At 45.0% G+C, this 23,009-nt stretch overlaps 1 protein-coding gene across 17 annotated transcripts in view; it reads right to left on the reverse strand.

Annotated features, from left to right (window-relative positions):
- The window catches only part of PLEKHA6 (pleckstrin homology domain containing A6), a 1,584,742-nt gene that overhangs the window by 1,198,285 nt on the left and 363,448 nt on the right, over positions 1-23,009 (reverse strand). For all 17 annotated transcript variants that reach the window (XR_013274469.1, XR_013274470.1, XM_077481247.1 and 14 more), the window contains 2 exons: positions 11,591-11,663; positions 10,864-10,964 (listed from right to left, as the gene is read on the reverse strand). Coding sequence is in view for 15 of the 17 variants with exons in the window: in XM_077481247.1 (XP_077337373.1) it covers positions 10,864-10,964; positions 11,591-11,663 (174 nt within the window). In the remaining 2 variants the exon portion in view is untranslated. The remainder of the gene's footprint in view (positions 1-10,863; positions 10,965-11,590; positions 11,664-23,009) is intronic.

Here is a 23,009-nt window from a genome sequence, read left to right on the forward strand (position 1 = left end):
ATTGGGCATAGGGTACTGCTTCGAATGAAGCTACCATCTTCCCCAACAACCTCATGCAAAGGTGAATTAAAGGATTTATCTTCGACCTGATCATCCTCAACAGCTCTTGTATGAAGCTGATCCTTGCGGGAGGCAAGAACACCCTTTTCTGGGCTGTGTCTATGATCAGGCCCAGATACTCCAGCCTTCTTAGTGGCTTTAAGGAGGATTTCTTTAGGTTGAGAATCCAAACCAAACCTTCCAGGTAACTTCTTGTAATGGCTACACCTTGGTTCAAGCGAGCCACTGACTGGTCTATTAACAATAGATTGTCTAAGTAAGCCAAGACAGTTATGCCCTGTGCCCTTAACCTGACTAGAGGTGGGGCTAATACCTTAGTGAATACCCGAGGTGCTGTAGCAAGCCCAAAGGGCAAGGCTATAAACTGAAAATGCTTCTGTTCTACATCGAATCGCAGAAACCTCTGGTGAGGAGGAAATATAAGGACACGCAGATATGCATCTCTGATGTCGATGGATGCCAGAAGTTCTCCTCCTTGCAGGATGGAAACAACTGATTTGATTGACTCCATGCAAAAGGAGCGGATCTTCAGGAACTGATATCGATTCCATAGATCTAGACTTGATCTGATATCCCCATTTGGCTTTGGCACCGTAAATAGGTTTGAGTAAAACCTCAAACCTTGCTCTTGTTTGGGAATCTGTCTGATCACCGCTTGAGCCAATAATCTGTCTAATGCTTGCAACAGGGATTGCCTTTTCCCTGGATCCTTGGGAACGTTTGATCTCAAAAAACGAGACACTGGAAACTCTCGAAGCTCTAGCTTGTATCCTAGAGACACTGTGGAGAGAGTCCATTTGTTCTGAATCTCCCTTTACCAGACTTCTGAGTACATCAGAAGTCTTCCCCACCCACCTTGGTGAGGGGAGATGCCTCTTCATAATGAGGTCTTGTATTCTGCTTTGCAGACTTGCGGCGCCAGGTCTTCCTTTATGCCTGGTCTGATGGCGGAGGCCGAACAGTTTAAATGAAGGATGCTTATATTTTCTTTTGACTGGCAAAAGAGTAGTCTTTCCGCTGGAAATTGTTTGAATGTATTTATCCAAACTATCACCAAATAATCATTCTCCCTTAAAGGGGAAACTTAGAAGGTTCTTACAAGGCGTTTCAGCTGACCAACCCTTTAACCAAAGGGTCCTTCGCATATGTACAAGTACAAGTGCAAGGTGTGATGTCTGGTGAATAGAATCCTTCATAGCATCTATAGCAAAGCATAATGCTTTAGATAGCTTGGCCAGTTCCTGTGCTTGTTGTTCAGGGAGCTCACCTGAGAGCATCTGTGAACTGGTCCTTTAACCACTTCCTGACCAGCGCACGCCGATGTACGTCGACAGAATGGCACGGGCAGGCATATTGGCGTACAGGTACATCCAATATTCAATGCCGCCCTGCCATCGGGAGCGCGCCGCCGGCGGCGCGCTCCCGCGCTGGTCGGGACCCCGTGAGTCCGGTCGCGGGACCCGCGGACTCGATCGCCGCGGGCATCCCCGCGATCATCTCACGGAGCGGCCGAATGGAGGAAATGCCGTGTAAACAGCATTTCTCCATTCTGCCTAGCAACTAGTGACGCTGATCTATGCTCCATGTGATTGGAGCAGAGATCAGTGTTCACTAAATGAAAGCCCGACCCCACCACAGTTAGTAACACACCCCTAGGAACACTTAACCCCTATACTGCCACCCCCTGGTTAACCCCTTCACTGCCAGTGTCATTTACACAGGAATCACTGCATTTATATAGCAGTGATTACTGTATAAATGACAATGGTCCCAAAAATGTGTCAAAAATGTCTGATGGGTCCCCCACAATGTCGCAGTCACAATAAAAATCGCTGATCGCCGCCATTACTAGTAAAAAAAATAATAATAAAAAATGATTAATAAAAATGCTATAAAACTATCCCTATTTTGTAAACGCTATAACTTTTGCACAAACCAATCAATAATCGCTTATTGCGATTTTTTTTACCAAAAATATGTAGAAGAATACGTATCGGCCTAAACTGAGGGAAAAAAATGTTTTTTTATATATTTTTGGGGGATATTTATTATAACAAAAAGTAAAAAATAATGCGTTTTTTTCAAAATTGTCGCTCTATTTTTGTTTATAGCGCAAAAAATAAAAACCGCAGGGGTGATCAAATACCACCAAAAGAAAGCTCTATTTGTGGGAAAAAAGGACGTCAATTTTGTTTGGGAGCCACGTCGCACGACCGCGCAATTGTTGTTTAAAGCGACGCAGTGCCGAATCGCAAAAAGTGGTCTGGTCTTTGACCAGCAAAATGGTCCGGTCTGCAAGTGGTTAAGGACTGACAGATGCCTATAGCTGCAATTGCAGGCTGAGCAAGAGAACCTGCTAAGGAAAAGAGGATTTAAACAGACCTTCCAACTTCTTATCTGTTGGATCTTTAAGCATAGGCGCATTGTCCACTGGGCAAGTCACACTTTATTTTTATTTTTTTTCACATTGGAAATCGCAGCGTCAACTGCTGTAACTTTCTTCCATAGGATAAAGACTTGAGTCTCTTTGTAGGGGAAAAATGCTTATCTGGATGATCCCATTCGGTATAAATTAGCTTTTTTAGTAATGCATGGATGGGAAAACGCATGCAAAGGCTGTAAAGGCTTCAAGGAACACAAGGAGGAGACCGGACCTTCAGCTAACTCTGTTAGGGGTAGCATGAAAGCAGAGCGAACCATCTTTGTAAGGTTCTGTACTTCAGATTGTGAAGTAGGAACTTCAAGTATTGTTTCCTCCGCACAGGAATAATCGGCATGTCTTTCCTCCCGATCATCTGAGGGCAATATCCCATCCTGTCCCCATTATTCTTTTGGACCCTCCGCTAACTGTAGAAGAGTCTAAGGTGGGGGATCTAGGACACTTCCTATACACTTAGATGGAGGATGCGATTAAAGCACATCTCTGTATTAGCAACTGCTGTATTTTACCAAATCCCACAAGATTTCTTTAAGAACCCCCTCTGACGCTGGGACCACACATATTTTGAGACAGAGCTACACTAAGACATCGTACATAGATAGTGTAAGTTACTCCCTATAGAGGAGACATTTTTAAGGCATATAAGGTATATTGAAGGAAAAGGCACAGCTTCTTCCCTTACCTTGTCCTCGCTGCAGGATACTGCTGATTTAACAGACAGATCCAACTTTCACCCATCACAGCGGGCAGCGTAGTTTAAACCTTCAAAGACTGGGGCCCTTTTAATAGGGGTTCCACTCCTTTGGGCCTTGTATAGCACCCCTCATGACACCTTTAGGTAATGTAGCAAGACCAAAAAGAGTCCTGGTTCCTAGGGTCCAGCTCTCAGAGAGAAGCTTACAGGCAAAACCTCGTCCTTTAATCAAGGTCCAGGTACCATCCTTTGGCCTCAGTGACGAGGATGGATCCGGTTGTGGAGGTTCTTTTAAATCCAGCATGGATCCCTCCCTGGAGCTCCTCAGAGCACATCTTCACTCGTGACCAACACCTTAGACACTGGCGAAAAAACGGAGTGCTCCTGGAAGGAGGAGGGGAGTCAGCTTCCTGTATTGGTTATACCAGTGTCAGCACCTGAAGGTAGGCCCATAACCCACTAAGTAAATACTTGAGGCTCTGTGTCCTATGATGTACGATAAAGAAATATCGAAATTGGTTCCATAGGAATGAATGGGGAAATGTTTAAAACTAGAGTGGGAGGTGACAAAAGCTGAAAAATCAGGACATAATTTCTAAACTGCCACCACTCCCTCATTTTCAAGCCCACCTACACAAATTTTATATCAACATTTTCAGCTATCCCTGCTGCCACTACACATGTCCACGGCTAAGCCATAGTCCTGATAGTTTTCACAATATGACCATGTGTTTCACGCCATCCATTGACATTCAATGAAACTCCCAATTCCGACCAAACTTCCTAATATCATCCAATCCCGCCCTAACCTCCTAATATATCACCCAATCGCGACCTATCCTCCTAATTTCACCCAGTCCCAAACTAATCTCCTAATATCACCCAATCCCGACCTAACCTCCTAATATCACCCAATCCCGACCTAACCTCCTAATATCACCCAATCTCGACCTAACCTCCTAATATCACCCAATTCTGACCTAACCACCTAATATAACCCAATCATGACCTAACCACCTAATATAACCCAATCATGACCTAACCTCCAAATATCACCCAATCCGAAAAAACCTCAGAATATCAACCTAATTTAATATATCACTCAATCCCGACCTAATCTCCTAATCCACCCAAAATGTCATAGCTAGAGCACAGAGCCTTAAAAAAATTATCTTAGTTCCTTCTCTATAAATTGCTCTCACGCCCACCAGATCTACTTGTCATACACAATTTATCCATCAAAATGTAGGTATTTTTGTCTAGTTAAGTGTTCTTGCATAGTAAGACCACTTACTGTTATTTAATATGTATATTATTCTTATTATAGCCAAATTTACCACCCTAACTCCTCCTAGCTTTTACACTACATAGACAGTAATATACCGAATGGTTAACGAAATAGCGTCATCTTTGCGGCAAAATTGGTCCCATAGGACTGAATGGTGAAATGTTCAAAACTAGAGTTGGAACTGAAATAAGCTCGGAGGGGAATTACAGCGCCTGCCAGACAGCTCTGAGGATAATTATAGCTCCTCCCACAACACTCTGAGGGGAATTATAGCTCCTCTCACACACCTCTGAGGGGAATTATAGCTCCGCCTACACAGCTCTGAGGAGAATTATAGCTAGTCCCACACAGCTCTGAGGGGAATTTTAGCTCCTTCCACACTGCTCTAAGGGGAATTTTAGCATTATAGCTCCTCCCACACAGTTCTGAGGGGAATTATAGCTCCTCCCACACAGCTCTGAGGGGAATTATAGCTCCTCCCACACCGCTTCTCAGAGAAGAAGGACCCAGAGAACTACTACGGCACTTAAACTCTACCTACCCCACCGTTCAGAGTCATCACTGAAAACTGTAAGGTTCCCAAAACACCAGGATTTTCATAAAGGCACCTGTGTGAGCTTTCCAGGAGACGAAGCAATCCAAGCATTGTCTGCAATTGTTACCAGCAACCAAAAGAAGCTTGAACAACACAACAGAATTGCGGAACAAGTTTTGGATGACTTTGTAAAAAAACGGCCCTGTTGGAGATGCTTAGAACACCTTTGCCCCAGAAGCTGAGTTGGATAGGTTGTAATATATAGAGGAACGCAAAGAAGGGGAGCCACTTCATGAGAACGAACAAGATGATGTTCCGGAGTATACACGTCCCAAACAAACAAGTGAAATTCCGCTTACTGTAAAGGCCCCACAAATGTGCCCTGATTTCCTTCGGAAAATGTATAGAAAATGTATAGAAACCTTAACGGGACACAAGCTCAGACATTCTACTCAGTTTGTGACTGGTGCACTAACCGTTAGAGGTCGACCGATATGGGTTTTTTCTCTGGCCGATGCCGATATTTAGAGATCGCCGCGGTCGATGGCCGATATATGATGCGCTTCACGGGCACATTTAACCCCTTCCTTGGCCGCTAGCTGGATTATAAGTGCCCCGCTAGCAACCGAATAGCGGCGCTAAAATGACGGTAAAGCACCGCTAAAATTGGCAGCGTTTTACCATCAACGCCTGCCCGCTCCAGTGTGAAAGCAGCCTTAAGTGATACAGAAAATTTCTTACATTTAAACATAACAAACATTCAATTTTGGATGAAAAAAGATGGGCTAACTTTATAACTTTACTGTTTTATTTTTATATAATCAGTGTATTTTTTCCAAAAAAATTGCATTTGAAAGACATCCAGTGATGTCCCTATATAAGTCGCTGCGCGCCTTGCCCCCATCATTGTGAGCAGAGAGAGCGACGAGGCAACATCTGAAGAGAAGAAGAGAAGAACAGAAGGCGGCAACCAACGGCCAGGGTTGTCGGGAAGAGGCCCTTGTCCTCATCAACATGGGGATGAGGTGCTTTGGGGTGGGGGGGCCGCGCGCCCCCCCTTCCCCAAGGCACCCCCTCATGTTGAGGGCACACGGCCTGGTACGGCTCAGGAGGGGGGGGGGCGCTTGCTCGTCCCCCCCTTTCCTGGGTGGCTGGGTAGCGTGCTCGGACAAGGGTCTGATGTGGATTTTTTCGGCGTTGGGGTTCCCCTTTAAGTCCTTACCAGCAGGGCAGGACTTAGGGTGCTGGGGGCCCCTGGGCTTGAGTCACTTTCGGGCCCTACCTTCTATATTAATTTGTCACTACTGTAACAATATAATCGATCCAACCGTTATTTGAAGTGCCAAGCTACTTTTAAAAGGGGACTGGTACCGTAGACAGTGTTAAATGCTAAACAAAGTAATAATCTATTACTGATTAAAGCTTTTTTCCAATAATGATTAAAAAAAGTTCAAAGTGATCAAGTGTTTATTACAATGCACAAATGTCTTGGTCAGAATGAGAACATAAAACAAACAATCAACTACCTTGTGAGGTTGCAATCATAACAAATCAATTGCAAGAATATAACAAAAAAACTAATTGAACAAAGTGCAAGATAAATTGTTATTTCTACTCCTCCTGAGTATTAGGATACCACACCACCACAGTGTGGGACTTTTCCACAGCCTGGCCACTTAGAGAGGCACCGACATGCAGGGAGCACCGTTACGTGTTCTAGAAGTATAAATTACACATCTAACTTCTTGACTACCTATTACAATTTTGAAGGCCCTGGAGCACCAGGACAATGACACGTGACACTGATGACAGATGGCACTAATATGCGGCACTGATGACATGCCACACTGATGACAGATGACACTAATACGTGACACTGGGGACAGGTGGTACTGATGACACGTGGCACTGGGGAAAGATGGCACTGGGGACAATGACACTAATATGTGGCACTGGGGACAGGTGGCACTGGGGACAGGTTATCATGGCGCTAGTGTCAGCACTTTATTTTTATTTTTTTTACTCACGAGCATCATGTCGCTCTCCCTCCTCACAGGCTGTCTCTGTGAGGGGGAGAGCCGGCGATGAGAGATGATCTCATGAGATCATCTCTCATTGGACACTCAGATCAGTGCTAAATGGCAGCTGCGATTGGCTGTGCCCGAGGGACACTGCCAACACAGAACTTCCCTGATGGGCCCGCGGCACGCATCTGGGAAGTAAACAAGAGGGAGTCCAGGGATGTCCTCCCAGCAATTGTATAGCCTTCTATATCGCGGATGCCTAGTGTAAAGACAAAACCGACAGGGCTCGCGGGGCCCCCTATTGAGCGGGGCCCATGGGCTTGAGCCCTGTCAAGCCCTATGGAAAGTCCAGCCCTGCTTACCAGGTGGCGGGGCAAGCGACATCTCCTTCGCGGGCCCTGCCTACCTGGAGATGCGCTCAAAATGAGCGGACTTTCCTCCGCGTGTGTGGGCGAGTCCGTTCATTTCAAAAGTACGGCGGATAGTCCGCCGGACTTAGTACGCCGTATTAGTCCGCTGAAAAAGTGCCGTGTGTGGGCAAGTAGCCCGTTCAGAAAGTCCGCTACGTGTGTACGCGGCATTATCCATCACAACACAGAAGGATTACCAGCTCACATTGAAGATATCAAGTCTCACCACAAGTTGACACTTGGAGATGTTTTATGTTTCACTGAAACTCATCTCTCAGGCTCTTCTGTTGCTTAAAGTCTCCAGCTGGAGGGCTACCACCTGTTCAAATGCAACAGACACCTCTCGTACACGAACCTTCCTAACATTGCAAGTAAAAGTGGCGGAGGTATCGCCTTGTATGTCAGAAACCATGTCAAGGCCTTTGAAAAGCAGTATCATCACAATGTGACTGACTTGAAGTTCTTGGTTGTCAAACCAGAGTCCCCTGTACAAGCTTTGTTCACACAAGTGTTGTTTACAGGCCACCGAATTACAGTATTGGTCAATTCCTTACTAACCTGCTGGGCCTCTTGGAATCTTTGGAAAGAATGGATTGCCAACCTATAATACTCTGTGGAGATTTCATAGTTTAATAGTTTCATAGTTAGTACGGTTGAATAAAGACACCAGTCCATCCAGTTCAACCTGAATGAGTGTCTACAATTGTCCCTATCCCTGTGCATTGCACACTCTCATTGGTCCCTACCCTCAAGGAGCCACAATCCAAGGTCCCCATTCATATACTAGGGCCAATTTTGGACAGAAGCCAATTAACTTACCTGCATGTCTTTGGATTGTGGGAGGAAACCGGAGTGCCCGGAGGAAACCCACGCAGGCACAGGGAGAACATGCAAACTCCAGGCAGGTAGCGTCCTGGTTGGTATTTGAACCAGCGACCCTTCTTACTTCTAGGTGAGAGTGCTAACCACTACACCACTGTGCCTCCCTTCAATAAAGATTTTCTGTGCAGAGCAAAGAAGCCAGTATCTGACCGTCTTCACTCAAGAGGATATGAAAAAAGGGAAAAATTAAATTATTACGAAACGCGTAGGGCGGTGCGAACGTGTCGACGTCACCCCAGTCGTGTTCGTTCTTTTTGGACCAGGAAGGACGGGTTGGTCTCTGCGTTGGCGTGTATCCGGCCGGTGCACGCTTCTGTTTTGAACCTGCTTTTAAAGTCTTTTATGTAAGTGTATACGTTCGTTTTTGCAAATTAAAGTCACTTGGTTTTACACTATCTGGAGCCTATGTCTTTTCCCTATGTGATACTACGTTGAGTTGGGAGTGATATGTGGAATAACAGCCATAACCCTATCGCGTGAAAGATTCGGGATCGTCTGAGGAGGAAGCGCTATCCGGATTTCCTTTGACTGTTGTCGCCTGTGGTGACCCTCTGTAACGGGGGGTCGCTTGGATCTGGTAAGGAGCCAATTCACTCATTCGGTGATGGGAAAAGCACATTACATCTTTGGAGAAGATTCTTAATTTGTGCACTTATAACTCAGCTGTTTGAAGTTTTTTTCACTGCTGCACTTCACTTGAAGTCTTACCTCACTGGTGTTCGTTTACCATATGGACATTCTACTATTATCTTTTGATATATGATTATATGGACATTATATAGAGTGTCTCTAAATACGAATTTTTTTGATAGTTCATTTATGTAAAAAAATTGCAAATATTTTTTCATATCTTACTTATGTTTAATTTTTAGGGGTATATGCACAGAGTTTGACATACTCATATTGTGTTTGGGGAATTCACATTATTGACACGCATTTATGGTTTGCTTTTGTAGTTAATTTCACTTATTTGTATATGGTTTGCACTATATTTTGGAGGTGGTCTCAGAGACATTAAGATACTAAGACCCATTTTTTGGGTCTGGCACATATATATACCCTACTCATTTTGGGTATTCGTGGTTAGCGCAGTTCTCTTTTTTCTCTACTCAAGAGGATATACCCAACTGGTCTGGGCAGCCACCACACAAAAAACAACACACTGTTGGATCACATCTACATCTCCAGGGTACAACACTGTCTCCAGTCAGGAATACTGCACACTTATTACAGCTATCCTGATCCTGTGTATTGTGTTTTGAGCAGTGGTTGTGAACACGCTTACAGCCTGCATAAACAAGGCATGAGCGTTGACAGGAAACAGTGGTTGTAAACACGGATTATCATCAAATAGATAGCACACCTTCACCTCCATTATACAGCAAGATGCACAGACCCCCCAAATGCATGTGGTCATACCTTCATCTGCTAAGCTTGATAATACTGCTAATGTTTTTATAAATGTATGTTTTAGGCCCCTTTCACACTGTGGCGGTGCGGGCATCGGCGGTAAAGCGCCCGCTATTTTTAGCGACACTTTACCGTTATTTTAGCGGCGGTCTACGCCCGCTAGCGCTTTGCTAGCCACGTTGTCCCATTGATTTCAATGGGTAGAAGTTGTTTAGGAGCGGTGAATACACCGCTCCTTTCACCGCTCCAAAGATGTGGCTAGCAGGACTTTTTTCACCGTCCTGCTAGCACACGGCTCCAGTGTGAAAGCCCCTCGGGCTTTCACACTGGAGTGAAAGGGGCCGGTTTTTTCAGGCGCTATTTTTAGCTCTGTGGCGCCTGAAAACCGCCCCAGTATGAAAGGGGCCTATATGTAACTATGAGGCACTCCACACAGTTACTCTGCCACTCCATCCTTTCCACAGTTACTCCAGCCACTCCAACCATACAACAGTTACTCAAGCCATTCCTCCCAGTTACTCCGTCCACTCCAGTTGTAGACTACTGGTGGAGGCAAGAACACTTCACACAATTTCCCCAGAAACGTTAGCTTTTCTAGTGTATTGATTGTTATACAAAAATATGATTCTAAATTTATTTTAAGAAATAGTTTTAAATATGTATAAAATAAAAATTTATGGTATTTAAGAAAAGGTACATGTTTTGCAAATTCTTCGATCAATTCAAGTTAAGATACTGTATATGCACCCCAATAAAGTCACTTTTATTTCTTTGCTTCCCTAGAGACTTTCTTTTCTGTATATTCACTTGGGAAGTGGCGCTTTCAATAATATATAGCGGTATACAACATTTTTAAGTATGTTTTTGCTATAAACAACCAAGTGATTACTCTAATACAGAATATTTATAAGTACATTTGGTTAAAAAACCTCCCAGTTATGCCTGATTAACCTGATAAAGTCAAACATGTTTCTATAAACAAACCATTCTCCACTAAATCAATGCCCAGTAAGCATTATCAACTGTATTGTATATGCAAAAATAGCCAGACAAATGCAGTTATAACATGAAACTGGTAATTTACAAAAATACTCCTTATATCTACCTAAAGATTACTGACCTTGAAAGTATATTTGCGACTGATGTTATCTGATGGCTGAACAGGAGAAATCCGAAAGCTTAACAAGGGGATGCTTCCCAAAATCCCTTCTTCTTTTTCATCTGAATATGAGAAATGCAGAGTAAAAGGTGATATAAACGAATAAGGAGGGAAATGAAAAAATATTACAGTAGACGCCATAGGATAACCTTACCAATAGGATGTGAACATAACAGACAGAAAGTATAGTAAATGGAAAGAAAAAGGCAGCTGATCATGAATTATTTAGTGATAAAGGCACAAACATATTTTTTGGAAACGATATAGCAGGGTGTTGTGAAGAATGATCAACTCCGCAGTCAGAGAACATGGGAGGTTAACATATGTCAAAACAAAGCACTGGTTATACACCTGATATAAAAACACTTTCACTGCCGAAGAATTCTTCAGACTGCTGTGCTGTTAAATGATCATACCAAAGTAAAAATTTTCTCTTGGAGTTAATGTCAGCACCTTTACACATGCGTATGTAAATAGGCATTTGTAAATTCACCAGAACACACAAAACAATACAGCACTGATTAATTATTTAAACCCTGCTTTTTCCATATACAGAATATACAGAAGGTGAAATGTGATCAAGTAGCAGATGGGGCATAGGTCTTCTAACCATCTGTCCAGACAATAAAAATAATTTTCCACTAACTTACTAGGCAGATGTTAAAACTGAGCCAGTCGCTATATGTACCTTTGTAATAGAAGAGGCAACGATCAACAAGGACAAACCAGCGTTTGTTCCACTGCTTTACTCCAGAACTGGCCTGCAGACAACAGACAGGAACAATCAAAAGGAAAGGAACAAAAGTCATGCACTTTGATAAAACAGTTCACAAATAAGAAAGACATAACAGAGGTCAGAGCACAGAGCTGGCATCATACAACACACATGGAATACATTCTTTGGGTATGAGTCAAAAGAACAATATAAAAATGGTAGCAATACAGATGATGCTGGTAACATAACATTAATAACAAAGCAGAAACACAGCATCTTTTATGCAAGCACTCTAAAATTGCAAGTTAGAGTAATTGTAAACCGTCACCGTGTAAAACAACCCATTTTGATTCAAATTGAAATAAAAGGCAAACATTTGTGTATAGGTATAAAAAAACTGAAAAAAACGTTTTGATCACATTTCTTCTGTTCTCAGTTGCGTAAGAGCTGGGAGAGGAGAAACAGCAGCATATTGAGTGTCCCAGTGGATAGCTGTACAGGGGTGGGGGTGTCAGGACAAGTCTGATTATTGAAGGAGAACACAGCTAGAGAATTGACCATGGTGTGCTCTCAAGCCTGGCGTGTCAGTTTTTAATAGGAAAGCAGAGGGACTGTCAGGAACACCAGGGATTTCACACAAATGAAGCAAAACAAAGAGAACAGGAGACTTCTTCATACAAGTACATGGTGCAGCAGGCACTTATCAGGAACATGAAATGCTGGAGTAACAAACATTTGTATATTATTGTATATTCATGTAACCATCCCTTGTAATAGAAATAGTGCACGCCAGGTCCTCTTTATGGAGAGATGGCCTCTAGTCAGGAAAGGCTGAGATCAAAAAATAAATAAAAAATGCACGATCCCAGCATTTTCTGCCGCATCCCACGACTTTGTTTACTTCTCGGGCCCGGACGTGAAGTGCTGCCTACTTAACCACTTGTCTACTGGGCAACTAAACCCCCCTCCTGCCCAGACCAATTTTCAGCTTTCGGTGCTCTCACACTTCCAATGACAATTACTCAGTCATGTAACACTGTACCCAAATTAATTATTTGTCCTTTTTTTCATACAAATAGAGCTTTCTTTTGGTGGTATTTGATCACCTCTGGGGTTTTTTATTTTTTGCACTATATATGAAAAAAGACCGAAAATGTTGAAAAAAAAAACAAATTTTTATTTGTTTCTGTGATAAAATTTAGCAAATTATAAATTTTTCTTCATGAATTTTGGCCACAATTTATACTGCTACATATCTTCGTTAAAAATAACCCAAATTAGTGGATATTATTTGGTCTTTGTGAAAGTTAGAGAGGCTAAAAGTTGTGGTGCAAATCATAAAAAAATGATCACACCTGATGTACTGGTGGCCTATAGAATTTCTTGCGACTATAACAAGCCAGGAAAGTGCAAATACCCCCAAATGACCCCTTTTTGGAAAGTAGACATTCCAAGGTATTTAGTAAGAGGCATGGTGAGGTTTTTGATGTTGTCATTTTTTTCCCACAATTCTTTGCAAAATGAAGATTTTTTTTTTCTCCACAAAATTGCCATTGTAATAGGTTATTTCTCTCACATGGCATGTGCATACCACAAATAATGCCCCAAAATGCATTCTGCTACTCCTCTTGAGTATTACGATACCACATGTGTGGGACTTTTTCACAGTCTAGCCACACAGAATTATATATTTTTTCTATTCTGTTCTAATCTTTTCTATTTGAATTAGAAATTTTGGAAGATGGTTAGTTACTTATACTTACTTATATACATCTGTCACATCAACTTTTCATACTTGCAGTGTACCAGTGCAAAAAAAACACACACATCTTATTTCATTTATATTTATGGTAATAATGAAGTTGTCAGCATGCCTGATTAAAGAAGTCACGGATGTTGATTGCAAGGCAAGTGCATATGCTGTATGTCATTGTCCACTTGCCACAAGTTGTGTATTGTATTTGTCCACTTGCCACGTCACCTGCCACAAGTTGTGTATTGTCCACTTGCCACAACACCTGCCACAAGTGCACATGACCGGCCATGAGTGTCACGTGACCAAGTTGTGGATTGTCCACTTGCTACGTCACCTGCCACCAAGTGACCCCAGATATGGGCAATATGCCAAACACTTTTCTGCAGCAGAGAATTGCATTTTGCGACCCGACTTTGGGGCCACATATCTAGGGGTCACTTATAGATAGAAACACCAAATTTGGTATGCAAACACAATAGAACTAGCACTACAGTATCAAATTTGGGGTTTCTAGCACCAAGTGACCCCGAGATACATGGCCCTAAAGTCGGGTCGCAAAATATTTTCGAATCCGGTTGAAATAGTTTTAAATGCGGTTGAAATAATTTAGAATCATGTTGAAATCATTTTGAATCCGGTAGAAATATTTTCGAATTTGATTGAAATATTTTCGAATACGACCGATTTTTCGAATTGGGTAGAAAACGAAACGAAATCCGAAAACAAATTTAACGAATTTAACAAATATAACTAAACGAAATTAATTAATTAATGAATTAAAACGAAACGAAACTAAACAAATATATATTTTTTTTCCTTTTGCACATGTCTACCCCCCATTGGACACGCTGATCGAGTGCTAAATGACCACTGTGATTGGCCATTTAGCATGATCTGTGTCAAGGGACATGGCCAACACAGAACTTCCCCGATGCACGCCCACGGAGGCGCGCAGAGGTAAAGTAAATAGGAGAACGTTCAGGGACGTCCTACCGGCAATTGGTATCCGCAATGTAGACGTCTTTTGTCTATAGTGCAGGCACAAAGTGGTTAAGCTGTCCAGTCCAGATGATCTCTGCCTTCGCCTTGGTCACATATCTAGAGATGCTCTCCTGTTAAAGACTTGCTTGGCTGACATTCCTTCTGGCTTCCTGAGGTTTTGGCTTGTCTGACTATCCGTTCCGGTTCCTAAAATCTGGCTATGTTTTGACTACGTTTAATCGGTTTACCTTTTTTTATCATTATTAAACAAGTGTGATTTAACAGTACTTCGACTCAGTCTGATTGATGGTTTCTGTCATTTCCACTGCTGTTTTTTTGAAGGACCCAGAGAAACTTTCAGCAGTCCTATAGTGGCCCGGACCCGTGGGTTTATGTCCTCTGCAGTGTTTTCTTAGCTGTGCCAACTATTATCTGACGTTTATTCATAACTTCTCGTCTCTGGTCAAGCCCCTGACTGATATGATCAGAAAGTACCGTAACCCACAGAGTTGATCTCCAGAGTCCAGCAAGGCCTTTGAGAGTCTTAAGGCTGCCTTTGTTTCTGCTCCTGTGTTGGCAGATCCTGATCCTACGTTACCTTTTATCCTTGAAGTTGATGCTTCAGAGACTGGAGTTGGCGCCCTTCTGTCTCAATGTCCTACCTCTGAGAGCACTATGCATCCTTGTGGCTACTTTTCCAAGAAATTGTCACCTGCTGAGTGCAATAGCGAAATTGGTGACAGAGCTGTTAGCGATCATTTTAGCCCTGAAAGAATGGAGATATCTCTTTGAAGGTACCACTCTGCCAGTTCTCTTCCTAACTGTCCATACGAATCTCACATTCTTTTCTGAGACTAAACACCTGTCTCCCAGAAGGGCGCGATGGGCTCTTTTCTTGTCAAGTTTCAATTACATTGTCTCATTCTTACCCGGTACTAAGAATGTAAGGGCTGGCGCTTTGACACAACAATTTTCCTCCACTTCCAAGATGGAGTTGGTTCCGATTCCTGTGACTCCTCCTGATCGTATTCTGGCTACGGTTCACAACAGTCTCAATTCTCCTTTGGGTGACAAAATTCTTGCTGCTCAGGTCCATGCTCCTCCTCAGAAACCTCGTGACCGCTGCTTTCTCCCATTCTCCCAAGGCTGATGGCCAGCCTGGGTAGAATCAACTGTTTTGGGCCATTTCCCAATAATTCTGGTGGCCTAGTCTACATGCTGATGTAACCGCCTTCGTAGCTGCCTGTTCCGTGCGTGCTCAGAGTAAGACTCCACGACAGCTTCCAGTGGGCCTCCTACAACCCATACCCAATGGAGAGAGGCCCAGGACCCACCTGTCTATGGATTTCATTGTGGAGTTACCAAAATCCCAGGGCAACACAGCTGTCCTTATGGTGGTTGACCAGTTCTCAAAAATGTCTCATTGTATTCCACTTAAGTTTCCACTTCTAAGGAACTGGCTTCCATTTTTGCCTGGAAGATCTTTTGATTGCATGGGCTACCCAAGGCGATTGTCTTGGACAGGGGTAGTCAGTTTGTGTCCCGGGTTCTGGTGAGCCTTTTGTGCACAGTTGGGAATTCAGCTTGCTTTCTCCACTGTATATCAACCGCAGTCTAATGGGGCAGCAGAACGAGCCAATCAAACCTTGGAGCAATTCCTACATATTTCTGACCATCATAACAACTGGTCAGACCTCTTACCGTGTGTGGTGTTTGCTCACAATAGTGCCTTGAATTCTGCTTCCCAATTGTCCCCGTTTTATGGTTTCCAACCTTCTAGGTTGCCTGACTCATTTGTTCCGCAGAGTATTCCTGTGTTAGATGAGCATCTCCATGGGCTTCGTTCCACTTGAGCACAAGTCCAGGAGGCTTTGGGACATGCTAATGATAGGTACAGACTCCATGCTGACCGCAGACGCCTGCCTGCCCCTTCCTACCAGGTCAGAGACAGGGTGCATTGGAAAGGGTACGGTCCAGAGGAATGCTCTTGGGTCTCATCCTCAGACGTACATACCACTGTCCTCCATGATTTCCATAGACATTTTCCCCTTAAGCCTGGTGGTCCTCCAAAGGGGAGGGGTCATTGAGGAGGAGGTACTGTCAGGGCTGGGCTCAGCCCTTCCTTCTCAAAGCTGGATGCTCAGCTGTCAGCTAATTGGCAGCTCCTATCTCTCCACAGTGACTCACCTGTTTATGATATCAGGAAGAGAAACATGGGGGGGCAGGAGGGGAGGGAATGGGAGTAGCTTAGGAGGAGGGAGGGAATGAGAGGGGAAAGGACCAGGGGAGGGAGGGCGAGGAAAATTGGGATACTGGGCTGTGCCCGGGTTCCTATAAGCAATCAGTTCACTGTAAAACCTGACCCTGTATATAATAATCCCTGGCACCGTCCTGTATAGCGGCTGCGCCCGCCCTGCTGGGGAAACTGTCCTGAAAGATAAATGAAAAAAATAAAAAAGGAAAATATATGTCCCCAGGTAGGGCCTGCGAATTATCCTTGGAGCCTAGCAAAAGCCAAGCAGTCTTAGAAAGGATAGGCCATCGATCAAACACCAGGTCCTAGAAGACGGCACTCAGAAATTAAAGTCCAAATCCCCCCAAAAAAAAAAAAAGGACATAGGTGGGGGTGGTAGGGACTTGGTCGTTGCAGTCCGATGCAAGCTAAATGTCAGCCACAGAAACAGCACATAAGGGTCCCCGGAGGGGCAGGTAAACCAAACAATGAGTAATGGACAGGCTCACCCACACAGTCCCCATCCCGGGTCCGAGTGAGGGGATCGCAAAGGTGGCGGGGTGCCGGGCAATACCCGCTTTAGGTTACCGACCGGTTCCCACACTCGGCCCAATCACCCAGAGGAGGGGCGAGTACCTGGGGCCTTTTCCCTGCTGGTGGGGTTGTCCGGAGGGGGGAGCAGGTTCAGGGCTTTGAAAGTTGCCTGGGCCTCCTCCACGGTGCGCACAGAATAGCTCCTTCCCTGATGAGCGAACATGAGGCGGATAGGAAAGCCCCTGGTATACTTGATGTGGTGATCCAGCAGGGCCGAGGTGTATAGCTTCAGACGATGCCTCTTTTGCACCGTGGTGGGGGCCAGATCAGTAAAGAGTTGGTATTTGTGACCCTAGAAGCACAGGTCAGATCTGTCCCGGGCTGCTCTAAGTAGTGTTTCCTTAGTGCGGAAGTATGTGAACTTGATAATGATGTCCCGTGGCGGGCCCCCCTCTTTCCTAGGCCCCAGGGCCCGATGGATCCGGTCAAATTCCATGCGCTCAACAGGGATGCCCAAGACTAACTCCTGAAACAGGGGCGTGGCAGTAGAGGTCAAGTCTACAATAGATTTGGGGAGTCCCCTTAGCCGAAGGTTCCCCCGTCTGGACCTGTTTTCAAAGTCCTCTAACTTTAGGAGGGCTGAATTGAACTCCCTCCGGAGGTCTTGCAAGTCCTGCTTATGATGATCAATCACTGTAGCCGCAGCCTTCATCCTGTCCTCCAGGGCATTTGTGTGGCTGCCCAGCTCACAGATCTCCTTAGTGAGGTGGGTTGCTAGCTTAGTAGTGGCCACTGACAGTTCCCCCTGTAACATAGTCTTAAACCGAGTCAGTAGATCAGCGTCCCTTAGCACAGGCGTCTCATAAAGCTGCTGGGCTCCCTGCAGGCTCTCCACATCCGAGCAGGCCTCCGGCTCACCTAAAAGCAGCGGGGTGATGACTCCATATCCAAGGCCTATGTATCCAGAAGGCCGTCAGGCAGGAAGGCCGCGAGGCTGGTGCGCACGGCTTGTCTCCGAGAGGTGCTCCGCGCCGTGCCCGATCTGCACCCCATATAGTCCGTCGTCGGTTTGTGAGGTCGGGAGCCCGTGATATTGTGCAGGAACGGCACTAGTTCAGCTGGTGTGGTTGGCGGTGGAGGAGCATGATTAGCACGCGGCCATATTTGTTCGCTGCTCGCGAGCGCCCCGACTAGAAAATAATTTTAAAAAAGTCAAAAAAAAAAGTTCTTGATTAAAAAAAAAAAAAAATAACACAAAAAAAAGCAAACATTATTATGGAGACTTCGCTTGAAAAACAAAAAGATAATTTATGAGAGCAGGAGAAATAATGAAGAATGTGAATATGAGCAGCAAAACAACGTCATTCTTCTAGCATTGTAAAGACGAAGATAATGCACTGCATTAAACTATTAAAACAAATTCAGCGTGACAAATGTGCTATGTCCATTCCGAACGGTAGTTTTTCCAGACGAATCACTTCCGTCTCGTAGTTGAATCTGAGAATGCGTGACTTTTTGCACGTCAGAATTGCATACACACAAACACATTTTCGGATAGGAACTTTTTCTGATCGAAAAATTGAGACCATGCTCTCAATCTTTTGCTGGCCGAATGGAGAATACACAGGATCGCATTTTCCGACCAAAAGCTCTCATTGGTCTTTTGCTGGCCGATTTTCAGATCGTGTGTACGCGGCATTAGACTTGTCTGCCTTCTCCTTTTAAAGTCCGATGCCCTGCACTATTATTTCTCCTCTGGCAACCACCTTAAGGCGCATCTAGAAGGATAAGGGATTTTCTAATTACTCCCTTAAGACCAATTTCTAGTTAATTAATTCTACTGGGTCTTATAGTGACGGTTTATTGAGGTGCTGGGACTACTATTTCTGTTTAACCTTTAAGCTGAAGCTCAAAGGTTTTTGGGGAGTGGTTTAAGATAGTGGTAGGTTTTATTATATCTTGACTTTTTAGGTCTAGATGGATCTAATCCAGAGAAAACAAATCAATCCTTGTACAGAGATCGTGGGTCACAGTATAATATATAATAATAATGTACTGTCTGAGTTGTAGCATTCCCAGCAGTTACTTCAACCAGTAAGGCTTCATGTACACAGGACATTTTTTACAACCTCTCCTAAACTATTCAACTTGACAGATACTAACTAACATTTAACCACTTCCCACCCGGCCACTGCATATAAACGGCCGGGTGGGAGCTCTCTACTCCTGACAGGACGTTCCCGAATGTCCTGTCAAAGTAGCGGGACCGTGCGGGCGTGCTCCCGCGCAGCTGCGCGATCCCGATGCGCGCGTGTCCCCCCCGCACACGCCGCATCTCGGATCGGCAGGAGGGCAATGTAATTTGCCCTCCTGATCCGCACGATGGCTGTGTCTATTCACTAAACACAGTGTCCCCCAAAACACAGTGTCCCCAAAAACATCTGGCACATCAGCCCGCCATGTGACACATCAGCCACCCGCCATCACCAGGCGCATCTGACCCGCCATCACCAGGCGCATCTGACCCGCCATCACCAGGCGCATCTGCCCCGCCATCACCAGGCGCATCTGCCCCGCCATCACCAGGAGCATCTGCCCCGCCATCACCAGGCGCATCTGCCCCGCCATCACCAGGCGCATCTGCCCCGCCATCACCAGGCGCATCTGCCCCGCCATCACCAGGCGCATCTGCCCCGCCATCACCAGGCGCATCGGCCCGCCATCACCAGGCGCATCTGACCGCCATCACCAGGCGCATCTGACGCCCGCCATCACCAGGCGCATCTGACGCCCGCCATCACCAGGCGCATCTGACGCCCGCCATCACCAGGCGCATCTGACGCCCGCCATCACCAGGCGCATCTGACGCCCGCCATCACCAGGCGCATCTGACGCCCGCCATCACCAGGCACATCTGACGCCCGCCATCACCAGGCCCATCTGACGCCCGCCATCAGGCACATCTGACGCCCGCCATCAGGCACATCTGACGCCCGCCATCTGACATCTGCCCGTCAACATGACTAAAAGGTCGTACAGCGCAGAGGAGGCTTTCCAGATGCTCCAGAGTATTTCGGACAAGAGTAGCGGGGAACTCTCTCCGTCAGACTCGGATAGCGATTATGAGCCAGTGGAAAGCAGTGGCTCCGAGATGGAAACTGTGGAAGACAGAATCCTAACAAGGAGAAACGGGAGAAATGAGCAGGCGCAGACATCAAACAGCAGCGCACCACTCCAGGATGATATGCAGGCATCCACCAGCAGCGCAGCACTCCGGGATAGGCAGGCATCCACCAGCAGTTGTGCAACCTTCCTTGAAGATAGGCCAGATACTAGCAACGGAGCATCCCATCAACGAGGCAGTGCCCATACTAGCCTTCCAGATGTTCTGCTGTATCCAACATGGCTGCCCGATACGTCAGTAGAACCTGTTATTCCCCTTTTTACATCCCAGCCAGGCCCTCAGATACAGACGGAAAATGTAACCCCACTTTATTATTTTCATTTATTTTTTACCAATGATCTCCTAACCGACATTGTGGAGCAATGTAATCTATATGCCAGCCAACATATAGCCAACAATCCCAGTTCTTCCTATGCCCGTCCTTTTTTTTTGGAAACCCCTCACCGTGGAAGAATTTTAAATTTTCCTTGGCCTAACCCTCAACATGGGGCTAACAAAAAAAAAATGAAGTTCATTCCTACTGGTCTACCCAACCTATCCACCACATGCCGGTCTATTCATCAATTATGCCCAGAAACCGTTATGAGATGATCATGAGATTTTTACATTTCAATAACAATGCCCGATGCCTCCCTCGAAATCATCCCAGTTATGATAAATTATTCAAAATTCGGCCCCTAATCAATTTTTTTTCCGCCAGTTTCAAACAGATGTTTACCCCTGATAAAAATATTTGTGTGGATGAATCCCTATTACACTTCACTGGGCGACTTGGAATACAACAATACATGCCCAGTAAAAGAGCCAGACGTGGGGTAACATTTTATAAGGCGTGTGACAGGGCCACAGGTCACACATATGACTTCATAATTTATGAGGGAAAAGACCGACAGCTAAACCCCCCTGGATGCCCTACCTACATGGGAACAAGTGGCAAAATTGTCTGGCAGCTGATCCAACCATTGCTTGGGAAAGGTTACCACCTATATATAGACAATTTCTACACAAGTCTCCCACTTTTCCGCCATCTATACCTAAAGCAGACTGTGGCCTGTGGGACAGCACGGACCAACCGCAAAGGCTTCCCACAGATATTGGTCACCAAGAAATTAAAACAGGGTGAAATGGCCAGTATGCGGACTGACGAGGTACTAGCGGTGAAGTGGAGAGATAAAAAAAGATGTCTACATCCTTTCCACAATACACAATGACACCTTGGTGGAACTACAAAGAAGAAAAGGCCCCATCCAGAAGCCAAAATGTATCCACGAGTATAACTTATACATGGGGGGGGTGGATATGAATGACCAGATGATGCAGCCCTACTTGGCCACCAGGAGATCACTGTTTTGGTACAAGAAAGTCGCCGTTTATTTGATGCAACTGGCCATGTTCAATTCTTATATTATTTTTTCTAAGAGCACCCAAAGTTCCCTGACCTATCTAAGATTCCAAGAAGATGTCATCACAGCCCTTGTCTATCCCCATGGCCAACCCACTCAACTAATTCGCTCTGATGCAGTAGCCAGACTCCATGAATGGCACTTTTTCCGACATCCTCCCTCCTACCCAAACAGGTCGCAAACCCCCAAAAAAATGCCGTGTGTGTACAAGTAGAGGAATTCGCCGTGACACCCGATACTACTGTCCAGACTGTCCCTCCCAGCCAGGCCTCTGCATTGGAACTTGCTATCGAAGCGATCATACTTCACTAAACTATTAGTAAAGTGAAGATAATTTCTTTCCAGTTTCCACTTTCTGCCATTTCTGTGTATGACCCGGACAGTTAAATGACTATGCCTCTGCCAAACATATTTCTGCCTTCAACGTGAATTGACCTCGGCCTGTTAAATGACCATGCTTTTTGCCTGCCTCCTGAACTGATCATTTGCCCTGCCACTGTACAGCACAGGGGTCTCACATGTGAGGAGCTCCAGAAAAAGTTTTCCGAGTGGAGAAAACCTTTTTCTCCAGGTTTTTCGTTTTCTCGGATTAGGGTCTGGAGACTCGGAGGCTTCGTAGAGATTTGGGTGGGAAGAAGCCTCTACCCCTGTCCTCGGGTCTTACCTGATCAAGGCTCAATGTACAAAGTGCCGCCTGCTGCCATCTGAACTGGCCCTGCCTTTGTCTGCCACCTGAACTGGACATGCCTATGCCTGAACTGCCTGCTAAACCTTGGACTGTACTGAACCATGTTCATAATTTTCCATATCTGTCTGCTGCCTGGACAATTCCTGGACATTTCCTTTGGCTGTCTAGAAAATGCTTTAACTGCTCTGGAACGGTGTCCCTGCCTGATAAAACCACAGGCGAGCCTTTTTTTTACCCTTTGCTCAGCAGAATGTATTTTGGTGTGTAATTCTTGGTGTGTACATGCTATATGTTAGAAGCCTGAAAGTGGTACTTGTATGTTGGGCTTCTGTATGCGGCCAGGCTGTGGAAAAGTCTGACACATGGGGTATCGCCATACTCAGGACGAGTAGCAGAATGTATTTTGGGGTGTCATTTTGGCTATGTACATGTTATGTGTTAGAAAGATCTTCTAAATTGACAACTTTGTGAAAAAAAAATAGGTTTTTATTTTCTTTCCACGTTTTCCAAAAACTTGTGGAAAGAAATTACATGTTCAAAAGACTCATTATGCCTCATAGAATATACATTAGGTTGTTTTCTTTACAAAATGGGGTCACTTTGTGGGTAATTC

This window comes from Lithobates pipiens, unplaced genomic scaffold (assembly GCF_037356315.1).
Source record: "Lithobates pipiens isolate NorthernLeopardFrog02 unplaced genomic scaffold, aLitPip1_a1.2 Scaffold_16, whole genome shotgun sequence".
NCBI lineage: Eukaryota > Metazoa > Chordata > Amphibia > Anura > Ranidae > Lithobates > Lithobates pipiens.